Source organism: Portunus trituberculatus, chromosome 24 (genome assembly GCF_017591435.1).
Source record: "Portunus trituberculatus isolate SZX2019 chromosome 24, ASM1759143v1, whole genome shotgun sequence".
In the NCBI taxonomy this organism is placed as follows: domain Eukaryota; kingdom Metazoa; phylum Arthropoda; class Malacostraca; order Decapoda; family Portunidae; genus Portunus; species Portunus trituberculatus.
In genome coordinates this window covers 12998495-13019955 of record NC_059278.1, presented here as the reverse complement: position 1 = coordinate 13019955, position 21461 = coordinate 12998495, and the positions used below count along the sequence as shown (strand labels likewise).

At 35.6% G+C, this 21461-nt stretch overlaps 1 protein-coding gene across 22 annotated transcripts in view; it reads right to left on the bottom strand.

The window, feature by feature from the left end:
- The window catches only part of LOC123508368 (phosphatidylinositol 4-phosphate 5-kinase type-1 alpha-like), a 138263-nt gene that overhangs the window by 7990 nt on the left and 108812 nt on the right, over positions 1-21461 (bottom strand). For 10 of the 22 annotated variants that reach the window (XM_045262022.1, XM_045262032.1, XM_045262028.1 and 7 more), the window contains one exon: positions 66-150. The exons of 4 other annotated variants lie outside the window; for them this stretch is intronic. In XM_045262022.1, coding sequence (XP_045117957.1) covers positions 67-150 — 84 coding nt within the window. In that variant the 3' untranslated portion in view covers position 66. Of the gene's footprint in view, positions 1-65; positions 151-1708; positions 9395-21461 lie in introns of those variants that run through there. 8 more of the 22 variants (XM_045262027.1, XM_045262036.1, XM_045262031.1 and 5 more) reach the window with 4 other exon arrangements.

Sequence of the window (21461 nt, the reverse complement as noted above, 5' to 3'; positions counted from 1 at the left end):
CTTTGTACTTGGGCACCCCCCAGCACAGAGGCAGCACACCTCCCCTCACCATGAGGCACCAGTACCTCACACATACTCCAGTGATTCGTCATGCACTTCCATGGTCAGGGTGAAGTGGGTATATGAGCTCTGGCGCTTGTGCAGCTGCTTCTGGAAAAACAAGAACCACTAATATGATGCACAGTCACACCAGAAACTTGGTGTCAAAACAAAATCACATTCCAGAAGCAAATTTAATCATTCAAACAAGCACAGCAAAAATATGAAATGCACAAAAAAGACAACATATGGTTTACACCTGCAAGCAAACACATTCAATACAAATCATTGAAAATCAAAAGTTTAAACAAATATTTTACAACCACCTCCTTGTGTGCATGTGTTTGTATGTGTATGAGTATGTACTATTAAAAAAAAACTTCACACTTAACCATGTTAGATTATTATTGTCGTGAATAGGTTATCATGTTGCTCATCAGAAATCAACCAAAAGACTTTAAAACGTACTGGAAAAAGGAAAGCTCAAAAGAGAGCAGTGTTTAAAACTAAGTTTCATACTGCAGCTGTGAAGACATACATATTTTCTTTGTTGTGACTTATTCCTTAGGTAAAAAATAGTTAAGAATCCTATCTAAAAACAATACAGTAGAGTTCAATTTTACGGTTATTCAGGACCCAACACAACTAAATGGTACTGTACGGCCATGCAGAACATAAATGTAACAATGCACACACAGCGTGCTAGTGTGCTGAACACGTCCTTCTCGCCATGTAAATAAATCAACTTATGGAATCAAGGTTTCCTAAGTGTAAAACTAAAATGCTCAAATATATTAATCTAAAAACAAGCTTCATTAAGAAAAATAAAAGGGCACTACAATCACCACACACAGACTAAAACATCTTAAAAAAATGTAATGAAAGCATCAATTTCGTACTCACCGCAGCAATGACCAGTAGCAATCCAGTAGCACTGGAGCACCCACATCAGAACCTGCACCCTAAAGTCACCCTGCCATGGAGCCATCACAAAGGCTTCCTATTTTAATGAAGCTCTATATTTGTGATCACAACTTTGAAAGGGAGTAAACAAACCACCAACCCCATTCCTCTACCTCTTACTCTGAAAGCCTATTTCCAACACATACACCCACTCCCACTCCATTCTTCCATCTCTTATTCTGATTACCTGTTTCCAGCACATCATCCATCCCACTGCAACTGCCTATCTCTATCACATCATCAGTCCCATTTCTCTATCCCTTATTGTAGCTGCTTGTTTCCAACACACCAGCCAGCCCATTCCTTCATCTCTTATTGTGGCTGTACATTTTCCTCTCAATCCATGCAATCAAATCAAATATTGTAACACAATCATTGTCTTTGTTTTACTGGGCCCTCATAAGGCTTTATTACTGAAACATAAACACCTTCGTACAGACTGACTAAGGTAGCTAAAATCCTCAAAGTATTCTATTGTTGCCTCAGAAAAGTATCAATATATTCATATGTTCAATTTCAAAGCCATTAGTTACCATTGTACAGGTACTGTATTGTTGCTTCAGAAATCTAGCAATGATTTGTATTCAAACTCAAATGTATCCCAAATAACTGTAACACTTCAGGAAATGACAGACTTACAACCAGATGCAGTAAATACAGTAGTGACAATTCCTTGTGTGATTTATGGATAAAGAAAGATAAAAAGTATCCACATTTCTGTTTACTTCAGATCGACTCTATCATGTTACAAACAAGTGGCATCATCACAAGACAAACAAGATTTCTGGACAATGTAATAGGACAAACTTGACACATACACAGACAACATCTCCATCTATCACTCATAAGTGGGAAAAACGTAAATAAAAAAAAAAATATATAGTATATGTATACACCTGGTGAATTGTTATCCAGCCAGAAGCAGTTATGTTGGCTGAAACATCAGGCTTTGACTCCGTATAATCTCTAATTAAGGGTGTCTGGCTATTGTATGCAAGACCATCTTATCCTACATGGCTACAAACTAAGATTATTCCTTGTTTTGGAAAATATGACAAGCAAGTCAGTAAGATCATAGCATTGCATCAAGCCCAGGATAGTGAGTCAGCTTCAGTTTAGTGACAATGACCAGAGAAATGTTTAGAATAGAGTACATGTGAGGATAAAATTAACTTCAATGAAGCTTCACTGAATAAGCTGCACTGATGGATTCTGAATAGTTTTCTCCAACACAAGGAACTCTGAAGTTGGAGGAGCAGGAGGAGGGTGATTTTACAGCCATAAAGGAAGACGTTTGAGAATTATGACCAAAGTCGGATGTGATTCACACTAGATTACTGGAACCCACTCTTTCCGCATCGCTTGAAGTCTTCCATCACATCCTACAAACACTTCACCTGGATCAGAAACAGACCTGCCCTATCAACAAAGCTAAACACCAGGTGCAGATAGGATAACAATCTTTTGACTCAATTAAATACTGACAAACTGTGTACTCAGTAGCAGCCCAACAAGTGACATGAAGTGTAGGCGATGCTGTTATAAAACCTACACAGACTACTACTCTACAAGACTCTCTGTTTTCTATGATGACTATAAAATATATATATGAAGAGAAAAACTAAGGAGTGGAATGCTTTTAATCAGTCAAGCTGCCACCAATCACACACCACCAAGAACACAAGCCACCACACAAAATAACGGTCTTCTCATCCCCTTTCACCTGACGCCTGCCACTCGTGTTCAAAGCTACAAGTCCTCACGAATGATATTTTCATAAACCATAAAAAAAGTAAAATCAATTAGTACTGTATTAATTGGCATATAACATTCATTATCAAATAATAGGCAATAGAACTTTTATGGTAAATTTCAGGAACAAAATAATTTTGTAAACAAAGGAAGTAAAAAATATATATATTTTTTTAAATTATAGTACTATTTCTTTTCCTTTCATAATATCACACTTCAAATGTATAGTTTTGTAGTATATATCAGAATGAAATTATATATAAAAATTATGGGTCATAAGCATTGGCTGAAAGTTTAGGTGATGCTTATAACCTAGTCAAGTGATCTTGTATGTTTTTTTTCCCCCCTTGTAGGTCTGACTGAGAAAAGTCAATAAAGTGTAAAAATGAGAAGAGATTCCTAAGCTTGGCATCAGTGACTTCTTGTGAGTACAACACTCAGCTTTTCCTTGGAGATGGATGCGTACAATTAAGATAAAAAAAATATCTTAATGTTCCTTTCTGTTGTGGTTTAGCAATACCTTTATTGTGAGTGTATATAATAAAATCTATATTTTGAGTGAAGATTTAGTTGGAACACTGAAAATATATTCATAATATACTAATATATATAAAACTGCTAACTGAAAGTGGTTTGGAGTGTGGTACAGTGAACACAAAACATATAGTATACAACTCTCAACAAATGGTTTCTATTCTAGACACCACTCTTGACACTTTAATTCAAGTTTGAGTACTGCAGGTGAAACTTGAATTTTTGCTATAATACAATATAAGCAAAAAATGCCATAACATCATACAGTATAATCATAATGTAATATCATAAGATTGCTAGTCTCAAGTTTGGGGGGGAAACATTTGTTACAACAACAATCACAACAGATCTTTCCTCCCATAGAATCCTGTTTACCATCAGAATAAATCATGCAGGATAATTTCAGGGGCATATTTTCAAGAGGAAGGGAAAAATGCTAGTTATATGTCAACAAATACAGTAGATACCTTAATCACTTTTGAGTTAAATGTACCATTATGTTGGATTAAAAATAGAACATGATTTACCAATACAAGAATCACCCAAACCTTGGGATTGTCTTATATAACCTGGGTAAAGTGAAAGCCAGACATTAAATCATAAATAAACATACAACAACAATAACAATAACAAGCACCAGTGCAAAATGGTGCATTAAGAGAACAATTATAGTTCACTATGCTCTGATGCAGTCAATGGTTTGTTCTTTGTGTAAGACTTGTTAAGGATGCACCACATAGAAAATTCCACTATAAAATCTAAAGGAATATTATGTAATTTCAATCATAACTTTGAAATAAGATGAGATTCTTGCAAGTCACAATTGTGCATTCATGTCAAACCAAATGAATAACACTGGAGTATGTAGTATAAGTGGATGCAGGCAGGAGTGTAGCAGCAGCAGCAGCATCTTGTGATACTCTCGAATAAATCAAGACATCAAGATCACTTAGTAGCCAGCTTTGAATGATGTGTATTGGTACATCATGATACAGCTGTTAATATATCACTGGGATTCTAAACAATTTAGAAAAGTTGACTTGAGCAGCAGTGATTGGCTTGGTTCATCTCACATGTGGCCCATCTTCTCTCCATAATCCTACAAGCCTCTGATGGAGACTCATTTTTGCTGAACACGTGCATCATGAAGCAGGTCGTTTCGCACAACAATCACTTGTATATTAAACCATATCTTGAAAACCTGGGGTCATCTTACTGTATATAGCCAGTCACCCTTTAACCCAACATACTTAGTTTCAAAGCAGTCATGTTTCTTAATCATAGTAAATTTATTTTAGGATCAAAGTGCCAACCTTAATGTTGCATAAATTCTCTAATCCAGTTTAGTAAATTTATTTTAGGATCAAAGTGCCAACCTTAATGTTGCATAAATTCTCTAATCCAGTTTATTAGAAGTGTTGTTTCTGTTGGTTGGTACACAACTTAGAACAATTAAAGTTCCTCATGTAATCTGCGCTGGAAATGTTTTGCTATTAAATTGTAGGAGAAATTGTTAATTTTTTAAATCAACAAAGTCATGTGCTAAATTCAAGCTCCACCCTGAGGCAAAGTTGTGTTCCTGGAGATTGTACTGCCTTCACCAAGAATGCTTGTGTATGTACTACTTGTATGTGAAAAACTAATGACAGTGGCAGAATTCATTTCAATAAGGCTAGCCAACAACTTGAGAAATCAGGTGCATAACATTATTGCTTCATTATATGGCACTTGAATGAACATTGATTAGTTTCAATAATTACAAAAACAAGTTCATGTCCATAATTTATCAGAGAGGTGATGGGTTAAGTTATGGGTGTGGAAGGCTGTCACACACTGAACTGACTGGTAATAGTTCAGTTTTGAGCCAAGGGATTACAAAAAAAGCTTGGTCATAATTGAATCTCTTGAAAACATTGAGAAGCGAACGTTTGTAGCCTTTTGGAAGCAATACATTTAGCAATTCATGATGTTATTCAAGATGGAACTGAACACACAGAAAGCGAAACATTCCAATTGCATCAGTTGTAAGGAGAGGCTGGTTAAGGATTATGCTTCACCAAAGATGGATAAAGTTATGCCAAATAAAGCCAGTACATTTACACTTCCTTAGCAAATTATAGCTCTGTACTGAATTGGTGTAAACGATTCACAGTTTCCAAGTAATGTCTGAATGATTATGATTGTTATTGAAGATCATTCAGAAGATGAAGTTGCATATAAAGATCCATGTGATCCAAGTACTAGACAGAAATCTTTCATTCATTTCCTTTCTTGCTCATCACAATACTGAAAGGTTCATCTCTGTAAGAAAATAAAATTACTGAACAAAGTAGACATTTAAACTTAGGTGAGGCCCACCTTTCCAAGAGACTTTCCTGTGAGGCTACCTAGCATGCAGGCCCAATCATCCCTCTCCTGCAGGACAACAATCACTCAAGCAGTGGGTTAAATGAGTACTTTTTTATTGCCTTGGCATCACTCGTCCAATCACAGAAGATATGTAAAGCAACACAGTCTTTGTCTAGAACAACATTCATACTTTTCAACTTTCCCAACCACACCAAAGTTGTGGTTTTATAGAGACATTGTACTTTTTCATAGAAAAAGTTATAAATATAACTAGTCAATACAGAAACAGCTGTTTACATTACACACTTTTAAAACTTAGTTATACTCTGTCTCGTCCTGAAGACTAACCACCAACAGCTTCACTGCCTCCAGGACACAAGACTAACACATCAGGCACTCACAAATTTCATGATGCATGGCTTGCAGCCAGACTCAATCTTCAACACAAATGAAAGAGAACAGCAAAAGTAGCATTACTCATTACCTGACATTCTCCTAAAATGTGTAATTTTTATAAAGCATTTCATAACATGCACTCAAACTTGCATACATGTATACTTATTATGCTAATATAGCTTAAACTACTTTAGATTAATGCACAGTTATGGTGGCAATTTCCCTTCCCTCCCTCCCCCATACACACACACACACTCTCTTTCTCTCCCTTTCTCTCTCTCTCTCTCTCTCTTAAGCACATGTTAGCTATGTCACCTGATAATCTGTTCACACACACATGATGAAGAGGCTAGTGTCTTTACTGAAGCATAAATAATAACAAAGCCAGCGGCCTTCCATCCACTTATCCATCTCTAACCACTCACATCAACATTATTCACATATTCTATGAACAACAGTGAGTGAACTATTCCTTTGACATAACCATCACTATGTCAAAACAATGAGTGTTTTATATGTACTGCAAGCCTTGACATGAATCAACTCATTCTAAGCGTATAGGAGTCTTTCAAATCTGTATGACTATCACATTGGTATCCAAGCTAAATGTATAAAGCAATGATCACTCTAGAAAATAATGAAGAATTCTCCATTGGTCAATGTTTAATTCTATATATGTTTTATATTAGTGAAATTTTAGTAGGTTTGTCTTACTTTCTCTTCACTGATAAATATGAAACCCCAACACATTCAACTTTCTTCACAACTTAAAAGTAACCATAGTAGCATTCCACAGGTCAGATTCAACACAATGAACCCCAGTGAGCCTTCACTGCTACAAAACAAAACTTGGATGAGATTCCTAGATCACCACACACAACAGCTGGCATTCAAAACAAGAGAAGGTAACAGGAGTGGTAGACATAGTTCCTACTCTCAGCTACGTACAGTTATCTTAGTGACACAGATATGTACGAGAACACAGCAGAGATACAGTACACTGAGATACAGCCGGCTTCATATAACACTCGCCTATATAAAGCTGGCACTCAAGACACTTGTGTGAAGGGATGGGCAGTCTGAGCTGGAAGGCCTCCTCCAATTTACTTCTCATTGTAGGAGCCACAAATACTCCTAGTAATACTTTTATTAAAAGCCCCTGCATTCATGTCTAATGCCATTTGCTTTCACCAATCATACATGAAAAAAGAAATGCATAAATAAATGTCTTTTAAGATAATGGTAAAATATAAGTTCATAAGCTAACCTGCAAATTCTTGGCATAAGTTTTCTTTCATTAGTGGATGAATGTTTGAAACCTGAGCCACTACTAGGTCATATGGCACCATCTTCATTTAGTGATCATCTTCTTTTGGCATACGTAGATATGATGTGGATGAGACACTACCTATTATAACATTGACAAGTTACTTTGAAGATAAAATAAGTGACAGAAGCAAGATTGCATAGTGTCGGGAGTGGGACTCACTTGGCCCGGGGCAGTGGTGTGGCAGGAGTCATTCACACACCCACCATGGCTACTCATAGACACTAGTTACTAAAGAATAGAAATCTCTATGAGCTGGTCCCATGACCTTGAACTATTCTTTGTAGTTAAGGCTCAAATGGTTGTGACTTCCACAAATTAGTTCAGTGGTACTAATAAACATCAAATATTTAAAATTAATCAATTCCAACTGGTTCGTGAAATAGATCTAAATACAATACTCATTACACATTTTTACATCAACAAATGAAGCAAAATCTCTCAAACAAGAAAATAACATAAAGGACCTCAGACATGTGGTTTCCTGAGGGCACACCTTGTATGAAACAAACACTAGAAAAATCAAATCATGAGACAAATAAGCTTTAAATGGATGACAACTATTCAGCATCTCTGCTAATTGCTCAGGATGGTTTACTCTTCCCCAGTAAGTCAGCTGTTCTATGACAACTGGTGGAGGAGGGAAGATGCAGCCAGCCAGCCAGCCCACATCCACCCATCACCTCACAAGACAGTAATACAGCACAAGTACACATTACCATGTAGGACATTTATTGTAGAAAGCTGCGTTGGATAAGACTTACAAAATCATGTACTTGAGCTCTAAAAAATAGTTAACCACAATATACATCAAGAACTATAACTGTCAACCACTTTTTAATATCATACTGTACAGTAACAAGGAGGCAGTGAATGAAAGGTACCTTGTTGGAGGCTGTAGCATTCATTCTTATTCAGCCCATGGTTCCTAACTTGGCAACAAACATGTGAATGTTAACATAAACAACTGGCATACTGACCTTTCATTCATTTCTTATCTTTGGTCATAGTCTGGATGAGTCAACATTTCAACAATTCTTGGTAAATCAAAGAGTGAACTTTTAAACCCAAATATTCTCATCCCTTAATGCAAGTTAAGTTAGCACCCCATTATGTGGTTATGGAGGCCTTGCCCAAACTGTTGTGTCTAACAACCTAATAATTAGTTTTCTTTACTGAAAGTTGACCTAATCTCAATGGTAAGTAAACAATACTGAAATGGATTGTCTCTGTAGTAAACTAACCACAAGTAATTAAGAGGGCCAGGTACCTTTACATCCTGCCAAATATAATATCAATTGCATATAAACAGCATGGAAAATATTCAACAGAATTCAATGTTTTCTCCCCCACTATACAGGTCCATCAGAAAATCATACTATTCCAGAATAGAGCAGATAACAACTATATCTACCTGGCTACACTTCATACAACAATACTTTACAGTTCTCAAGTATTATGCATCAGTCAGCTTAGTGAACTAAGCTGAAAGCACACATTACCCAATAATGGAGAAAAATATTCTCCAAAACATTAAACCATTTTACTTTAAGGCTTGGGTCTTGTCCCCACGATGGAATAAAAGTGATAATTTCTTGGCATTACCTCCAAGGACCTTAGTTACACATTCAAGTGTAAAATATTTGCTACAGACCACCATAACTGACTGAATTCTCGTGGCAGTACGAGCTGGCTAATGCCAAGTGACAATGGTAAAGGTGATGTGTTTTAACTATCAACATGAAACATCTTAGCTTGTCTTTTGTGCGCATGGCATTGCAAAGCCAATGAATTACAAGTGTGACCACAATATGTAGAGAGCATCTGATGGAGTGAGAGAAAGCTACAGAATTCAGCTCTGTGAAGATCTGAAGCACCTTGCTACAAGTATACAGCACGCAGAGGTAAACCACACTGAAGGAAGAAGAGAGGCAGAGAGAGCAGTAGAGGGCACTATGGCTGCCCAAAGAGCCTGCTAGTCACCAGTGTCTAGCCCTTGAAGTGTAACTGACATGGATGCCTGGTGCAAACTCACTGCAACATAAAAATTGGTAATATTAATAACTTTCTGACCTTATGCCTTGCAGTACTTTCAATCCTGTCTGATAACTTCTCTGCCAAGGGGAGTCTAGCTCTCTATCACGTCATCCAATCTCAGAAATGAAATCCTATCACCCCATAACAACACAATACCAAGTTCCAAACACTTCAAATTCCAACAGAAACTAGTTCCTAAGAATTATCAATTTTTAACAATGGACTAATTTTTATGAAGCATCTTCAGTAGAGGTTAAAGGAATTCAGGTTCACTGTTACTTTGTGATTTCTTTACTGACTCCATAAGTAAATTCATTAGTTGAAAAAATTGAAAAAAAAATACAATATTGTTTAGAACTATGAGACACTATCTTTTGAATTCCTACAGTATGTATGTAGGCACCTTCACCTCAACTACTGTACTCCTCTTTTCTGGCTGCAAATAAAAAAAAATCAGTCCATTGTAAGTAAAGTTATGTAATTATACGTTTTTGAATGAAATCAAATGGATAATAAAGTCTGACGTCCACATCCAGCACATGAGACTACACAGGATGTGACAATAACTACAATACATCACCACACAATTGCATCACCACCACAAACTACATCTGGGTAAGCTTCTCTCCTCCCACAGAATCCCTTGTATCAAAATGCCCACTCTACCAATCATGACTATACTGAGTTTGAGGTTTGCAGTAAAATACCCAAAATTTTTACAATTAACATTTATGTCAGTTTCAAGCAACCAATATCAATGATGACCATTTTTTTTTTTCTTAAACATAATAATATCACACATGAGAAAAACCATAAGCTAATTAGGTACAAACTTACACAGCATGCAAAATCACTATGTTAATTACTTCTCCTTTTAATTTGTATGATTTGATGAAAAAGTATTATAATAGTGTGTGTGTGTGTGTGTGTGTGTGTGTGTGTGTGTGTGTGTGTGTGTGTGTGTGTGTGTGAAAATTTTTTGCCATTCTTTTATGGATATTATGATCATTATAAGATGCATACATAATTTCAAAGCATTTGGAATATTTTGAGTTGCATAATTTGTTTCAAACTATTGTTGATTTGGAAATGCAAGCCTTTAAAGTCCAAGTACCTGATTTTGAGCAAGAAGAAGGAACAAACAAATCAAAATGATAACATGACAAGTTTCAGTGAAAGCCACACAACAGCACATGCATCAATCATATCAAGCCTGAGCACTAGTGCATCATCTAATGCAACACAAAAAACAAAATCACAAAGCAATTATCTTTTACACTCTGATTATCAGTAACTGTAATTGTTGGTAGCTTCAAAAGCCTCTGATTCTATGCTCAGTCAACAATTACAATTTTTTCATATATTGGAGGTTAATGTTTTCAACATGTCATTTATGAATTTAATTATTTTTTAATTGAAATGGTTGGTCTTTTCTAGAAGTCAGAATTGCAGTTCTCTGCTACGCCACAAATATCAGTAGAAACTCAATATTTGAACTTAATTTGTTTCAAGTGGATGTTCCAGTATCAAAAAGTTTGACCACTGATACCTTTAAATCAGGTTATTCATTTTAATCTTAGCAAAATCTCAAGTTTATAAATATTTCAATGTTTTTTTTTTTTTTTTTTGTGTGTGTGTGTGTGTGTGTGTGTGTGTGTGTGTGTGTGTGTGTGTGTGTGTGTGTGTGTGTGTGTATTTACCTAGTTGTAGTTTTACAGGGCCTGGGCTTTATGATCGTGTGGCCCCGTCTCCATATCTACACTTATCCAATCTTACTTTAAAAGTATGCACACTTGTTGCAGACACTACTTCTTCATTTAAACTGTTCCACGTCTCAATACATCTTTGCGGGAAACTATATTTTTTAACGTCTCTCAGACATCTTCCTTTTCTCAGCTTTTTACTATGCGATCTTGTGATTCGGATGTCATATTCTTCTCTCAAGATCAGTTTCTCATTATCCACTTGGTCCATTCCGTTGATCAATTTATAAACTTGTATCAGGTCTCCTCTCTCCTTCTTTGTTCCAGGGTTGGTAGATCCATAGCCTTTAGTCTCTCCTCATATGTCATCCCTTCAAATTCTGGAACCATTCTTGTAGCCATTTTTTGTAGTCTCTCCAATTTCCTTATGTGTTTCTTTTTATGAGGGGTCCACACTACTCCTGCATATTCCAATCTGGGTCTTATTATAGTACTTATCAATTTCTTCATCATTTCTTTGTCCATGTAGTGAAATGCTACTCCAATATTCCTTAGCAAATTATATGTTTCTCTAAAAATTCTATCAATATGGCTTATTGGTTGATTGTTTTCTTCCATCGTCACTCCTAAGTCCTTTTCCTTTTTTACTTTCTCCAGTTCTACTCCATCTCCCATCTTATAGATTCCCACAGGTCGTCTTTCACTCTTTTCCATTTCCATGACATGGCTTTTGTTCACATTGAATTCCATTTCCCACTTTTTACTCCATTCCCAGATCTTATTTAGGTCTTCTTACAGTATTTCACAATCCTCCTTTTGCTTTATAACTCTGCACAGTTTTGTATCATCCGTAAACAAATTTATGTAGCTGTTCACTCCTTCTGGCATGTCGTTAATATAAATGAGGAAAAGTACTGGTGCCAATACTGACCCTGTGGCACTCCGCTTTCTACTGCTCTCCACTTGGACTTCATATCTTTAACTACCGTCCTTATTTCTCTCCCCCTCAAATAATTTTCTATCCATCTCAATGTGCTTCCTTTTAAGCCACCCTTCTCCTCTAACTTCCACAGTAATCTTGCATGTGGCACTTTGTCAAACGCCTTTTTTAAATCCAAATAGATGCAGTCAACCCATCCTCTCTCTCTTGTACTCTATCAACTATTCTAGAATAGAAACTCAATAAATTAGTTACACAAGACTGTCCTTTTCTAAAACCAAATTGGCTATTTGATATTAATTTGTTGTCTTCAAGGAACTCGATCCATTGTTTCTTTATTATTCTTTCACACATCTTGCATATTACACTAGTTAGTGATACCGGTCTGTAATTTAAAGGTTCTTCTTCCTTCTGCTCTTATATATGGGAACCACCTCAGCTCTTTTCCATTCTACTGGCACTGTTCCATTTTCTATTGAGCATTTTATGATGTTGTATATAGGACTTGCTAGTTCTTCCCTACATTCTTTCAGTATTCTGCCTGAGACTTCATCCGGTCCCATTGCCTTCTCTTCATCCAGTTCCTTCATTAACTCTTTTATTTCAAGCTTGGTTACTTTAATCTCTTTCATATAGATTGTCTCTATTACCCTGTGGCCTCTCAAATTTGGATTCTTTAGTAAAGACCTCCTGGAATTTTTATTTAATAGTTCTGCCATACTTTTGGGTCTTCCACCATCCTGTTCTCTCCTTTTAACCTTTCTATTGTTTCTTTTTGCCTAATTTTTCCATTTATGAATCTATAGAACAATTTTGGTTGCTCCTTACATTTTTCGACAATATCTTTTTCAAGTTCTTTTCCTCTTCCTTCCTCACCTTAACATATTCATTTCTCGCTGCCTTGAAGTTTTCCTTGTTTGTTGGATTCCTATTTCTCCTCCACCTTTTCCATGCTCCATCTCTTTTCTCCTTTGCCCTAGCACACCTTGCATTAAACCAATCTTTCTTTCCTTCTTCTTTTGGTCTATATTTTGGGACATATTCCTGACTCCTGTTTTGTATATTTCCAAAAATAAGTTATATTTGTCTTGCATTGTCTCTGAGTTTTCCATCTCCTCCCAGTCTACGTTTTAAAATAGTTCTTGAGATTCTCAATATCAGCCTTTCTGTAATTTAATCGGTCTCCTTTGTATGAATCGTCTCTATCTTCCTTTCCTTCTTCTATATCTATTTCTAATATTGCATGGTCACTCTTTCCCAATGGGCACTTATATCTTATATCGTCATTCATTTGTATACCCTTGTAAAACTAGGTCCAATCTCGCCGCTCGTCGTTTCCTCTGAATCTTGTGCATTCCTTTACTCTCTGGTCCATCATATTGTCTATCATTAGGTTCAAGAATCTTTCTCCCAGGCTTCTTCCCCATACCACTTTCATAATTTTCCCAGTCCACTTCTTTACAGTTGAAATCTCCTACTAATATCACTTTTCTCCTTTCTTTAACGATTCTCATTAGACTCCTTATTGTGTCATCTATCATGTCTTTATATTCTTGATTGGTCCATGAATTTGTTTTTGGTGGCACATATGTTACAATGATTGTTATCTCTTTTTTATTAATATGCATCTTAATATACAATACTTCTGCTTTTCCTTCCCCACATTCCACAAATTGATCACTATCTCCTTCCTTTTCATTATCATGACTCCTCCTCCTCCTTTACCCACTCTGTCTCTTCTCCATACATTATACCTATTATCCAAATCTATTATGATTGCCTCATTTAGTTTTGTTTCAGCCAGGCATACAATATCTGGATTTTCTTTCCTTATATAATCTCTTAATTCTAATTTACTTGATAAAACCCCGTCTATGTTCGTATACATCATTTTTAGTCTTTTGCCTTTATCATTTTTAGTTAAACTTGTTCCACTTTTTTCTCTTCCTTCTCGTTTATATACCATTTCCTTATCCTGTCTCCTAGAATTCTCCAAAAATGCCTTCTTCTCCTCTTCTGACCTTTCATTATTCTTTTCCTTTACTGCTGCTGCCAGTTCATTGTATCTCTTTCTTTCTTCCTCATTTCTATTTTTCTTTATATAGATATCCTTGCAGCCTTCTGTTTCTCTAAGTTTTGTTGTTCTATATAATATTTCTTCTGTTGCTGCTTGTGATTTTAGTAGTATTTTAATTGGTCTCGTTTTCCTTCTTGATATGGTCCCATTCTGTTTATTTCTTCTACTTCCTCTTCCAAGTTCTGCCTATCTTCGTCATTAAGATTCTTCAGTAGGTCTTTGACTGATTTCATTTCTTCTTTTTCTCTTTTGGTCTATATTTTATATTTTTTCTTTTATTCCAAATACGACTACACTCTTCTTTTTTCTGCAATTTCTCTAACTAGATTTTCTTTTGTCTTGAGGACTCCTAATGTCTGTTTGTCATATTTTTTCTTTTCTTTAATTGTTCTTGAATCACCTAAAAAAAAAAAAAAAATAAAAATAATGAGTCACACTACCTGCCCAGGCCACTGTAAATACTATACAACCTATGTAGTGAAGATCAGCTGATCGTCGAAACTGCACCAGTCGTCCGCCTCAACCGTGTCTCTCTTTTGTGTGTGTGTGTGTGTAATTCACTGTTTGATCTGCTGCAGTCTCTGGCGAGACAGCCACTTACCCCACCAGCTCAGAGCTCATTGTTTCCATCTTCGGATAGGCCTGAGACCAGGCACACACTACACCACAACAAGGTCACAACTCCTCGATTTACATCCGCACCTACTCACTGCTATGAACACTACGTGAAAGGAGACACACCCAAATATCTCCACCCGGCCGGGGAATAGAACCCCGGTCATCTGGCTTGTGAAGCCAGCGCTCTAACCACTGAGCTACCGGGCCGTGTGTGTGTGTGTGTGTGTGTGTGTGTGTGTGTGTGTGTGTATTTACCTAGTTGTAGTTTTACAGGGCCTGGGCTTTATGCTCGTGTGGTCCCGTCTCCATATCTACACTTATCCAATTTTTCTTTAAAACTATGTACACTCTGTGTGTATTTACCTAGTTGTAGTTTTACAGGGCCTGGGCTTTATGCTCGTGTGGTCCCGTCTCCATATCTACACTTATCCAATTTTTCTTTAAAACTATGTACACTCTTTGCTGATACCACTTCCTCACTCAAACTGTTCCAAGTCTCAACACATCTTTGCGGGAAACTAAATTTTTAACCTATCTCAGACATCGTCCTTTCCTTAGCTTCTTACTATGCGATCTTGTGCTTCTAAAGTCATATTCTTCTCTCAGGATCAGTTTCTCATTATCCACTTCATCCATTCCGTTAATCAATTTATAAACTTGTATCAGATCCCTCTCTCTTCTCTGCTCCAAGGTTGGTAGATCCATTGCCTTTAGTCTCTCCTCATATGCCATCCCTTTAAATTCTGGAACCATTCTTGTAGCCATTTTTGTAGTCTCTCTAATTTTCTTATGTGTTTCTTTTATGGGAGTCCACACAACTCCTGCATATTCCAATCTAGGTCTTATTTTAGTACTTATCAATTTCTTCATCATTTCCTTGTCCATATAGTGAAATGCTACTCCAATATTCCTTAGCAAATTATACGTCTCTCTGAAAATTCTATCAATATGGCTAACCGGTTGATTATTTTCTTCCATTGTCACTCCCAAGTCCTTTTCCTTTTTTACTTTTTCTAGTTCTACTCCATCTCCCATCTTATAGATTCCCACTGGTCGTCTTTCACTTTTCCCATTTCCATGACATGGCTTTTGTCCACATTGAATTCCATCTCCCATTTTTTGCTCCATTTCCAGATCTTGTTTAAGTCTTCCTGTAGTATTTCACAATCCTCTTTTGTTTAATGACTCTGCACAGTTTCGCATCGTCCGCAAACAGATTTATGTAGCTGTTCACTCCTCTGGCATGTCATTTATATATACGAGAAAAAGTATTGGTGCCAATACTGACCCCTGTGGCACTCCGCTGTCTACTGTTCTCCACTTGGACTTCATATCTTTAACTATCGTCCTTATTTCTCTCCCCCTTAAGTAATTCTTCATCCATCTCAATGTGCTTCCTTTTAAGCCACCCTTCTCCTCTAACTTCCATAGTAATCTTTCATGTGGCACTTTATCAAAAGCCTTTTTTAGATCTAAATAAATACAGTCAACCCATCCTCTCTCTCTTGTACTTTATCAACTATTCTAGAGTAGAAACTCAATAAATTTGTCACACATGACCGACCTTTTCTAAAACCAAATTGGCTATTTGATAATATTTTGTTGTCTTCAAGAAACTCGATCCATTGCTTCTTTATTACTTTTTCACACATCTTGCATATTACACTAGTTAGTGATACCGGCCTGTAATTTAAAGGTTCTTCCTTCCTTCCGCTCTTATATATGGGAACCACCTCAGCTCTTTTCCACTCCACTGGCACTGTTCCATTTTCTATTGAGCATTTTATGATGTTGTATATTGGACTTGCTAGTTCTTCCCTACATTCTTTCAGTATTCTGCCTGAGACTTCATCCGGTCCCATTGCCTTTTCCTCATCCAATTCCGTCATCAACTTTTTTTATTTCAAGCTTGGTTACTTTAATCTCTTTCATATAGACAGTCTCTCTATTACCCTGTGGTCTTTCAAATTTGGATTCCTTAGTAAAGACCTCATGAAATTTACTATTTAACAGTTCTGCCATACTTTTGGGTCTTCCACCATTCCGTTTTCTCCTTTTAACCTTTCTATTGTTTCTTTTTGTCTTATTTTTCCATTTATGAATCTGTAGAACAATTTTGGTTGTTCCTTACATTTTTCGACAATGTCCTTTTCATAGTTCTTTTCTTCTTCCTTTCTCACCTTAGCATATTCATTTCTTGCTGTTTTGAAGTTTTCCTTATTTTCTGGATTTCTGTTTCTTCTCCACCTTTTCCATGCTCCATCTCGTTTCTCCTTTGCCCTAGCACATCTTGCATTAAACCAATCTTTCTTTCCTTCTTCTTTAGGTCTATATTTCGGAACATATTCCCTGACCCCAGTTTTGTATATTTCCAAAAATAAGTTATATTTCTCTTGAACCGTTAATGAGTTTTCCATCTCCTCCCAGTTTACGTTTTAAAATAGTTCTTGAGATTCTCAATATCAGCCTTTCTGTAATTTAATCGGTCTCCTTTGTATGATTCATCTCTATCTTCCTTTCCTTCTTCTATATCCATCTCTAATATTACATGGTCACTCTTTCCCAATGGGCACTTGTATCTTATATCATCGTTAATTGGTATATCCCTTGTAAAAACTAGGTCTAATCTTGCCGGCTCATCGTTTCCTCTGAATCTTGTGTTTTCCTTTACTCTTTGGACCATCAAATTATCTATCATTAGGTTCAGGAATCTATCTCCCCAGGCATCTTCCCCCATACCACTTTCATAATTTTCCCAGTCTACCTCCTTACAGTTGAAATCTCCTATCAATATCACTTTTCTCCTTTCCTTAATGATTCTTGTAAGACTCCTTATTGTGTCATCTATCATGTCTCTATATTCTTGGTTAGTTCCAATGATTGTTAACTCCTTTTTGTTAATATGCATCTTAACATACAGTATTTCTGATTTTCCTTCCCCAAACTCCACTTGATTTACCACTATCTCCTTCCTTAACATCATCATGACTCCTCCTCCTCCTTTACCCACTCTGTCTCTCCTCCATATATTATACCTTTTATCTATGTCTATTTTTATTGCCTCATTTAACTTTGTTTCCACCAGGCATACAATATCTGGTTCTTCTTTCTTTATGTAATCTCTTAATTCTAATTTACTAGATAAAATCCCATCTATGTTTGTATACATCATTTTAATCTCTTGTTCTTATCATTTTTAGTTAAACTTGCTCCATTCTTTTCTCTTCTTTCTCTTTTATATACCATTTCCTTATCCTGTCTCCTATAATTCTCCAAAAAATGCCTTCTTCTCCTCCTCTGACCTTTCATTATTTTTTCTCTTGCTTCTGCCACCAGTTCATTGTGTCTCTTCCTTTCCTCCTCGTTTCTATTTTTCTTTATATATATATCTTTGCAACCTTCTGTTTCTCTGAGTTTCGTTTTTCTATATAGTACTTCTTCTGCTGCTGCTTGTGATTTTAGTAATATCTTAATTGGTCTCACTGTTCCTTCTTGATATGGTCCCATTCTATGGATTTCTTCTACTTCCTCTTCTAAGTTCTGTCTATCCTCGTCATTCAGATGTTTTAGTAGGTCTTTTACTGATTTCATTTCGTCTTTTTCCCTTCTTGGTCTATATTTAACATTTTTTCTTTCAGTCCAAAAATAATTACTCTTCTTTTTTCCGCAATTTCTCTTACTAAATTTTCTTTTTCTTGAGGACTCCTATCATTTTGCTTGTCATATTTTCATCTCTTTCTTTTAACTGTTCTTGAAATACTTCTTGAAATGATTCCTTGTCTTTCTTATCTTGGATTCTCCATGCTTGTACTTCTTTTTTAATCACGTCTTGTACTCTTTCTTCTTCTTTGTTAACTAGATCTTTTAGCTTTTCTTTTTCTTTCTCGGCTTTACGAGTCCTTCTTCCATCAATTTCTTATAGTTCGCTATTTGGACTTTTAATTCTTCATTTTCGGTTCTTAGCCTAGTTTCGTTTTCTTCCACTCTTTTTATCCTTTCTTTCAATTTCTGGAGCTCTTTATCCTGTTCTTCATTCTCTTTCATTCCCATACTCTCCTTTATCAATTTATCTAATTTACGTTCGATAGTCAAGACTCTATCAAATAGTGAAGTTTGCGCCGTATCAAAGCCTTCAAATTCTCCTCCTCCCTCACCAACATTGTCATCATCAGCTTTCATTCTTTCCCTTGTCACATACCTGCATTTAGATGGAATATCTTTCTCACTCATTATTATTTAACACTGTATTCATGAAAAAAAAATGAGTCCACACTTATCGCCCAGGCCACTGTAAACCCAAACAAAGGTAGTGAAGATCAGCTGATTCTCGGGAGCGACGGTATCGCGTCCTTCCTCTGCTGCGTCTCGTGTGTGTGTGTGCGTGTGTATTTACCTAGTTGTAGTTTTACAGGGCTTTACGCTTGTGTGGCCCCATCTAAATATCTACACTTATCCAATTTATGTATATATTTTTGTCTCTTTGTTTTGCATATTTAGAAAATGAATGCTACATGGTTTTATGACCTACTTAGTTCAACAGAAGAGAGAGAAGATAAATAAGATAATAAAGATGATATCAGAAAAATTATGAAATTATGAAAAGATCAATAAAGAAAATTATTGAAGCTTATCAAGGAAAGTCCTATTGTGATATCTCAGTTTGGACTATTTCTTATAGAGAAGCTTTATGTTCTTCTGAATGAAAAATGCAAGATAATATAGTTTTCTTACATGTATTAGAATAAGAAAAAAGTATTTTCAGTTAATTTTTACAGCAGATATATTTTTTTCATTTATTATGTTTTGTTTCTTTACTTATGTTTATTTATATATGCAATTCAAAAAGGTCACCAATGGCAGCTTCTTTTACAATCTGTCCACATAATATCAGGTAAATATAAAAAAAATCAATAAAAAAATCATTGAACCTTGTCAAGGAAAATCCAATTGTGATACCTGTTTCAATGATTTGTTTAGAAAAGTTATATGTTCTTCTGAAGGAAAAAAATGCAATATAATTTTCTTTTTTTTACATGTATTAAAAAATATGGAAACAAGACAATTTTTCATATAGTTTTTATAACACTAAAAACAAAATAAGCTTCATGTTATTTATCAGTGTTTATTATGCCCTCCTACACATACTGTTCATTGCAATTTTACTATATAATCCAATTTCTATTATTTGTAAAATTTAAATGTGATGTATGTGAAAACTGTTGTATGACCCACTGGTGGGTCACATCGCAACAGTGGATAGTAACTGTTGACCCACTGGTGGGTGGTATCGCAGAGAATGTGTTAAGGAACCACAGAAGAGTGCTATTTGTGGGAGATTTAACTGTAAGCATGTAAATTGGGAAGAGATGAAAGTAAAGAGTCACAACTGGGAATGGTAAACACATTGGATGAATAGGTGAAGGTATAGAGGGGAAGATGAACCATCTATGCTGGATTTGGTATTAAAAAGAGAAAAAAAAAAAAATAAATAAAATAAATAAATAAATAAATAAACAAAATAATAAACAAATATATAAATAAATAAAATAAAATAAATAAAAAAAAAATTGGAGACTTGACCAACCATCAAATGTCGGAGCCCAATGGGAAAAAGTGATCATGTGATTATAGGAATTGAATTAGACGGTAAGAAAATTTTGAAATGTAATGAGAGACAAGCAAAAAAGACAAAATCACACCAGGATAAATTTCAAAGGACCAAGAATTTACTTTGGTAGTATCAGATGGAAGGAAACCATGCAAGGCAAGACATTCCAAGAGAAGTATGAAATATTCATACACAAATATAATGAAAGGGTAAAGAGATGTGTTCCCCAGTACAGAGTAAAGGAGAACAAACACACATGGTATAATGGTATATGTACAAAAGCTAGGAAGTGTAAAGATACAGTTTGGAAAAAAATAAGGAAGCAACGAAACAAAGTAAATAGGATGCAGAATAAAGAGGTACGTAACGAATATATTATGATAAGAAGGGAGGAGGAGAGAAATTTTGAAAAAGATGTAGTGAAGTGATGTGAAGAGAAATCCAAGCTTTTTAACTAGTATATATAAATGAAAAAATGACAAACAGAGAGACCATCACTAAATAAATTAAATTCTAATTTCCACTTTTAGCTCTATTTCCAGATCTTGTCAATATCTTTCTGCAATTTCATACAGTCACCGATGTATCTTATTACTCTCAAAAGCTTTGCATCACCTGAAAACAAATTTATGCAGCTACTCAAACCCTCTTGTTTATTGTTGACATATACTTAGAATATACTTGGTGCCAGCACCGAATCCTGTGGTATGCCACTGGTTATTGTGCTCCAGCTTGATGGGATATCTCTTATCAATGTCCTCATTTCCTTATCTGTTAAGTGGTCTGTCATCCGATTTAAGATATTTCTCTTTATTCCTCCAATGTGTTCTATTTTCCATAGGACTCTTTTACGTCAAAAGTCTTCTAAATATCTAGATACACTGTGTCAACCCATCCATCTCTCCCTTATACTTCATCTATTACTCTTGTATAAAACCTTAGTAAATTTGTTATGCATGATCTTTCTTTTCTGAACACAAATTGGTAGTTATTATTTCATTTCCTTTTAGATATTCTAACCATTTTTCTTTGATAACAATTTCACAGATCTTTCCCAGAACACTAATTAGTGACACTGGTCTATAATTTAGGGGCTCAGTCTTTTTTTTCACTTTGCA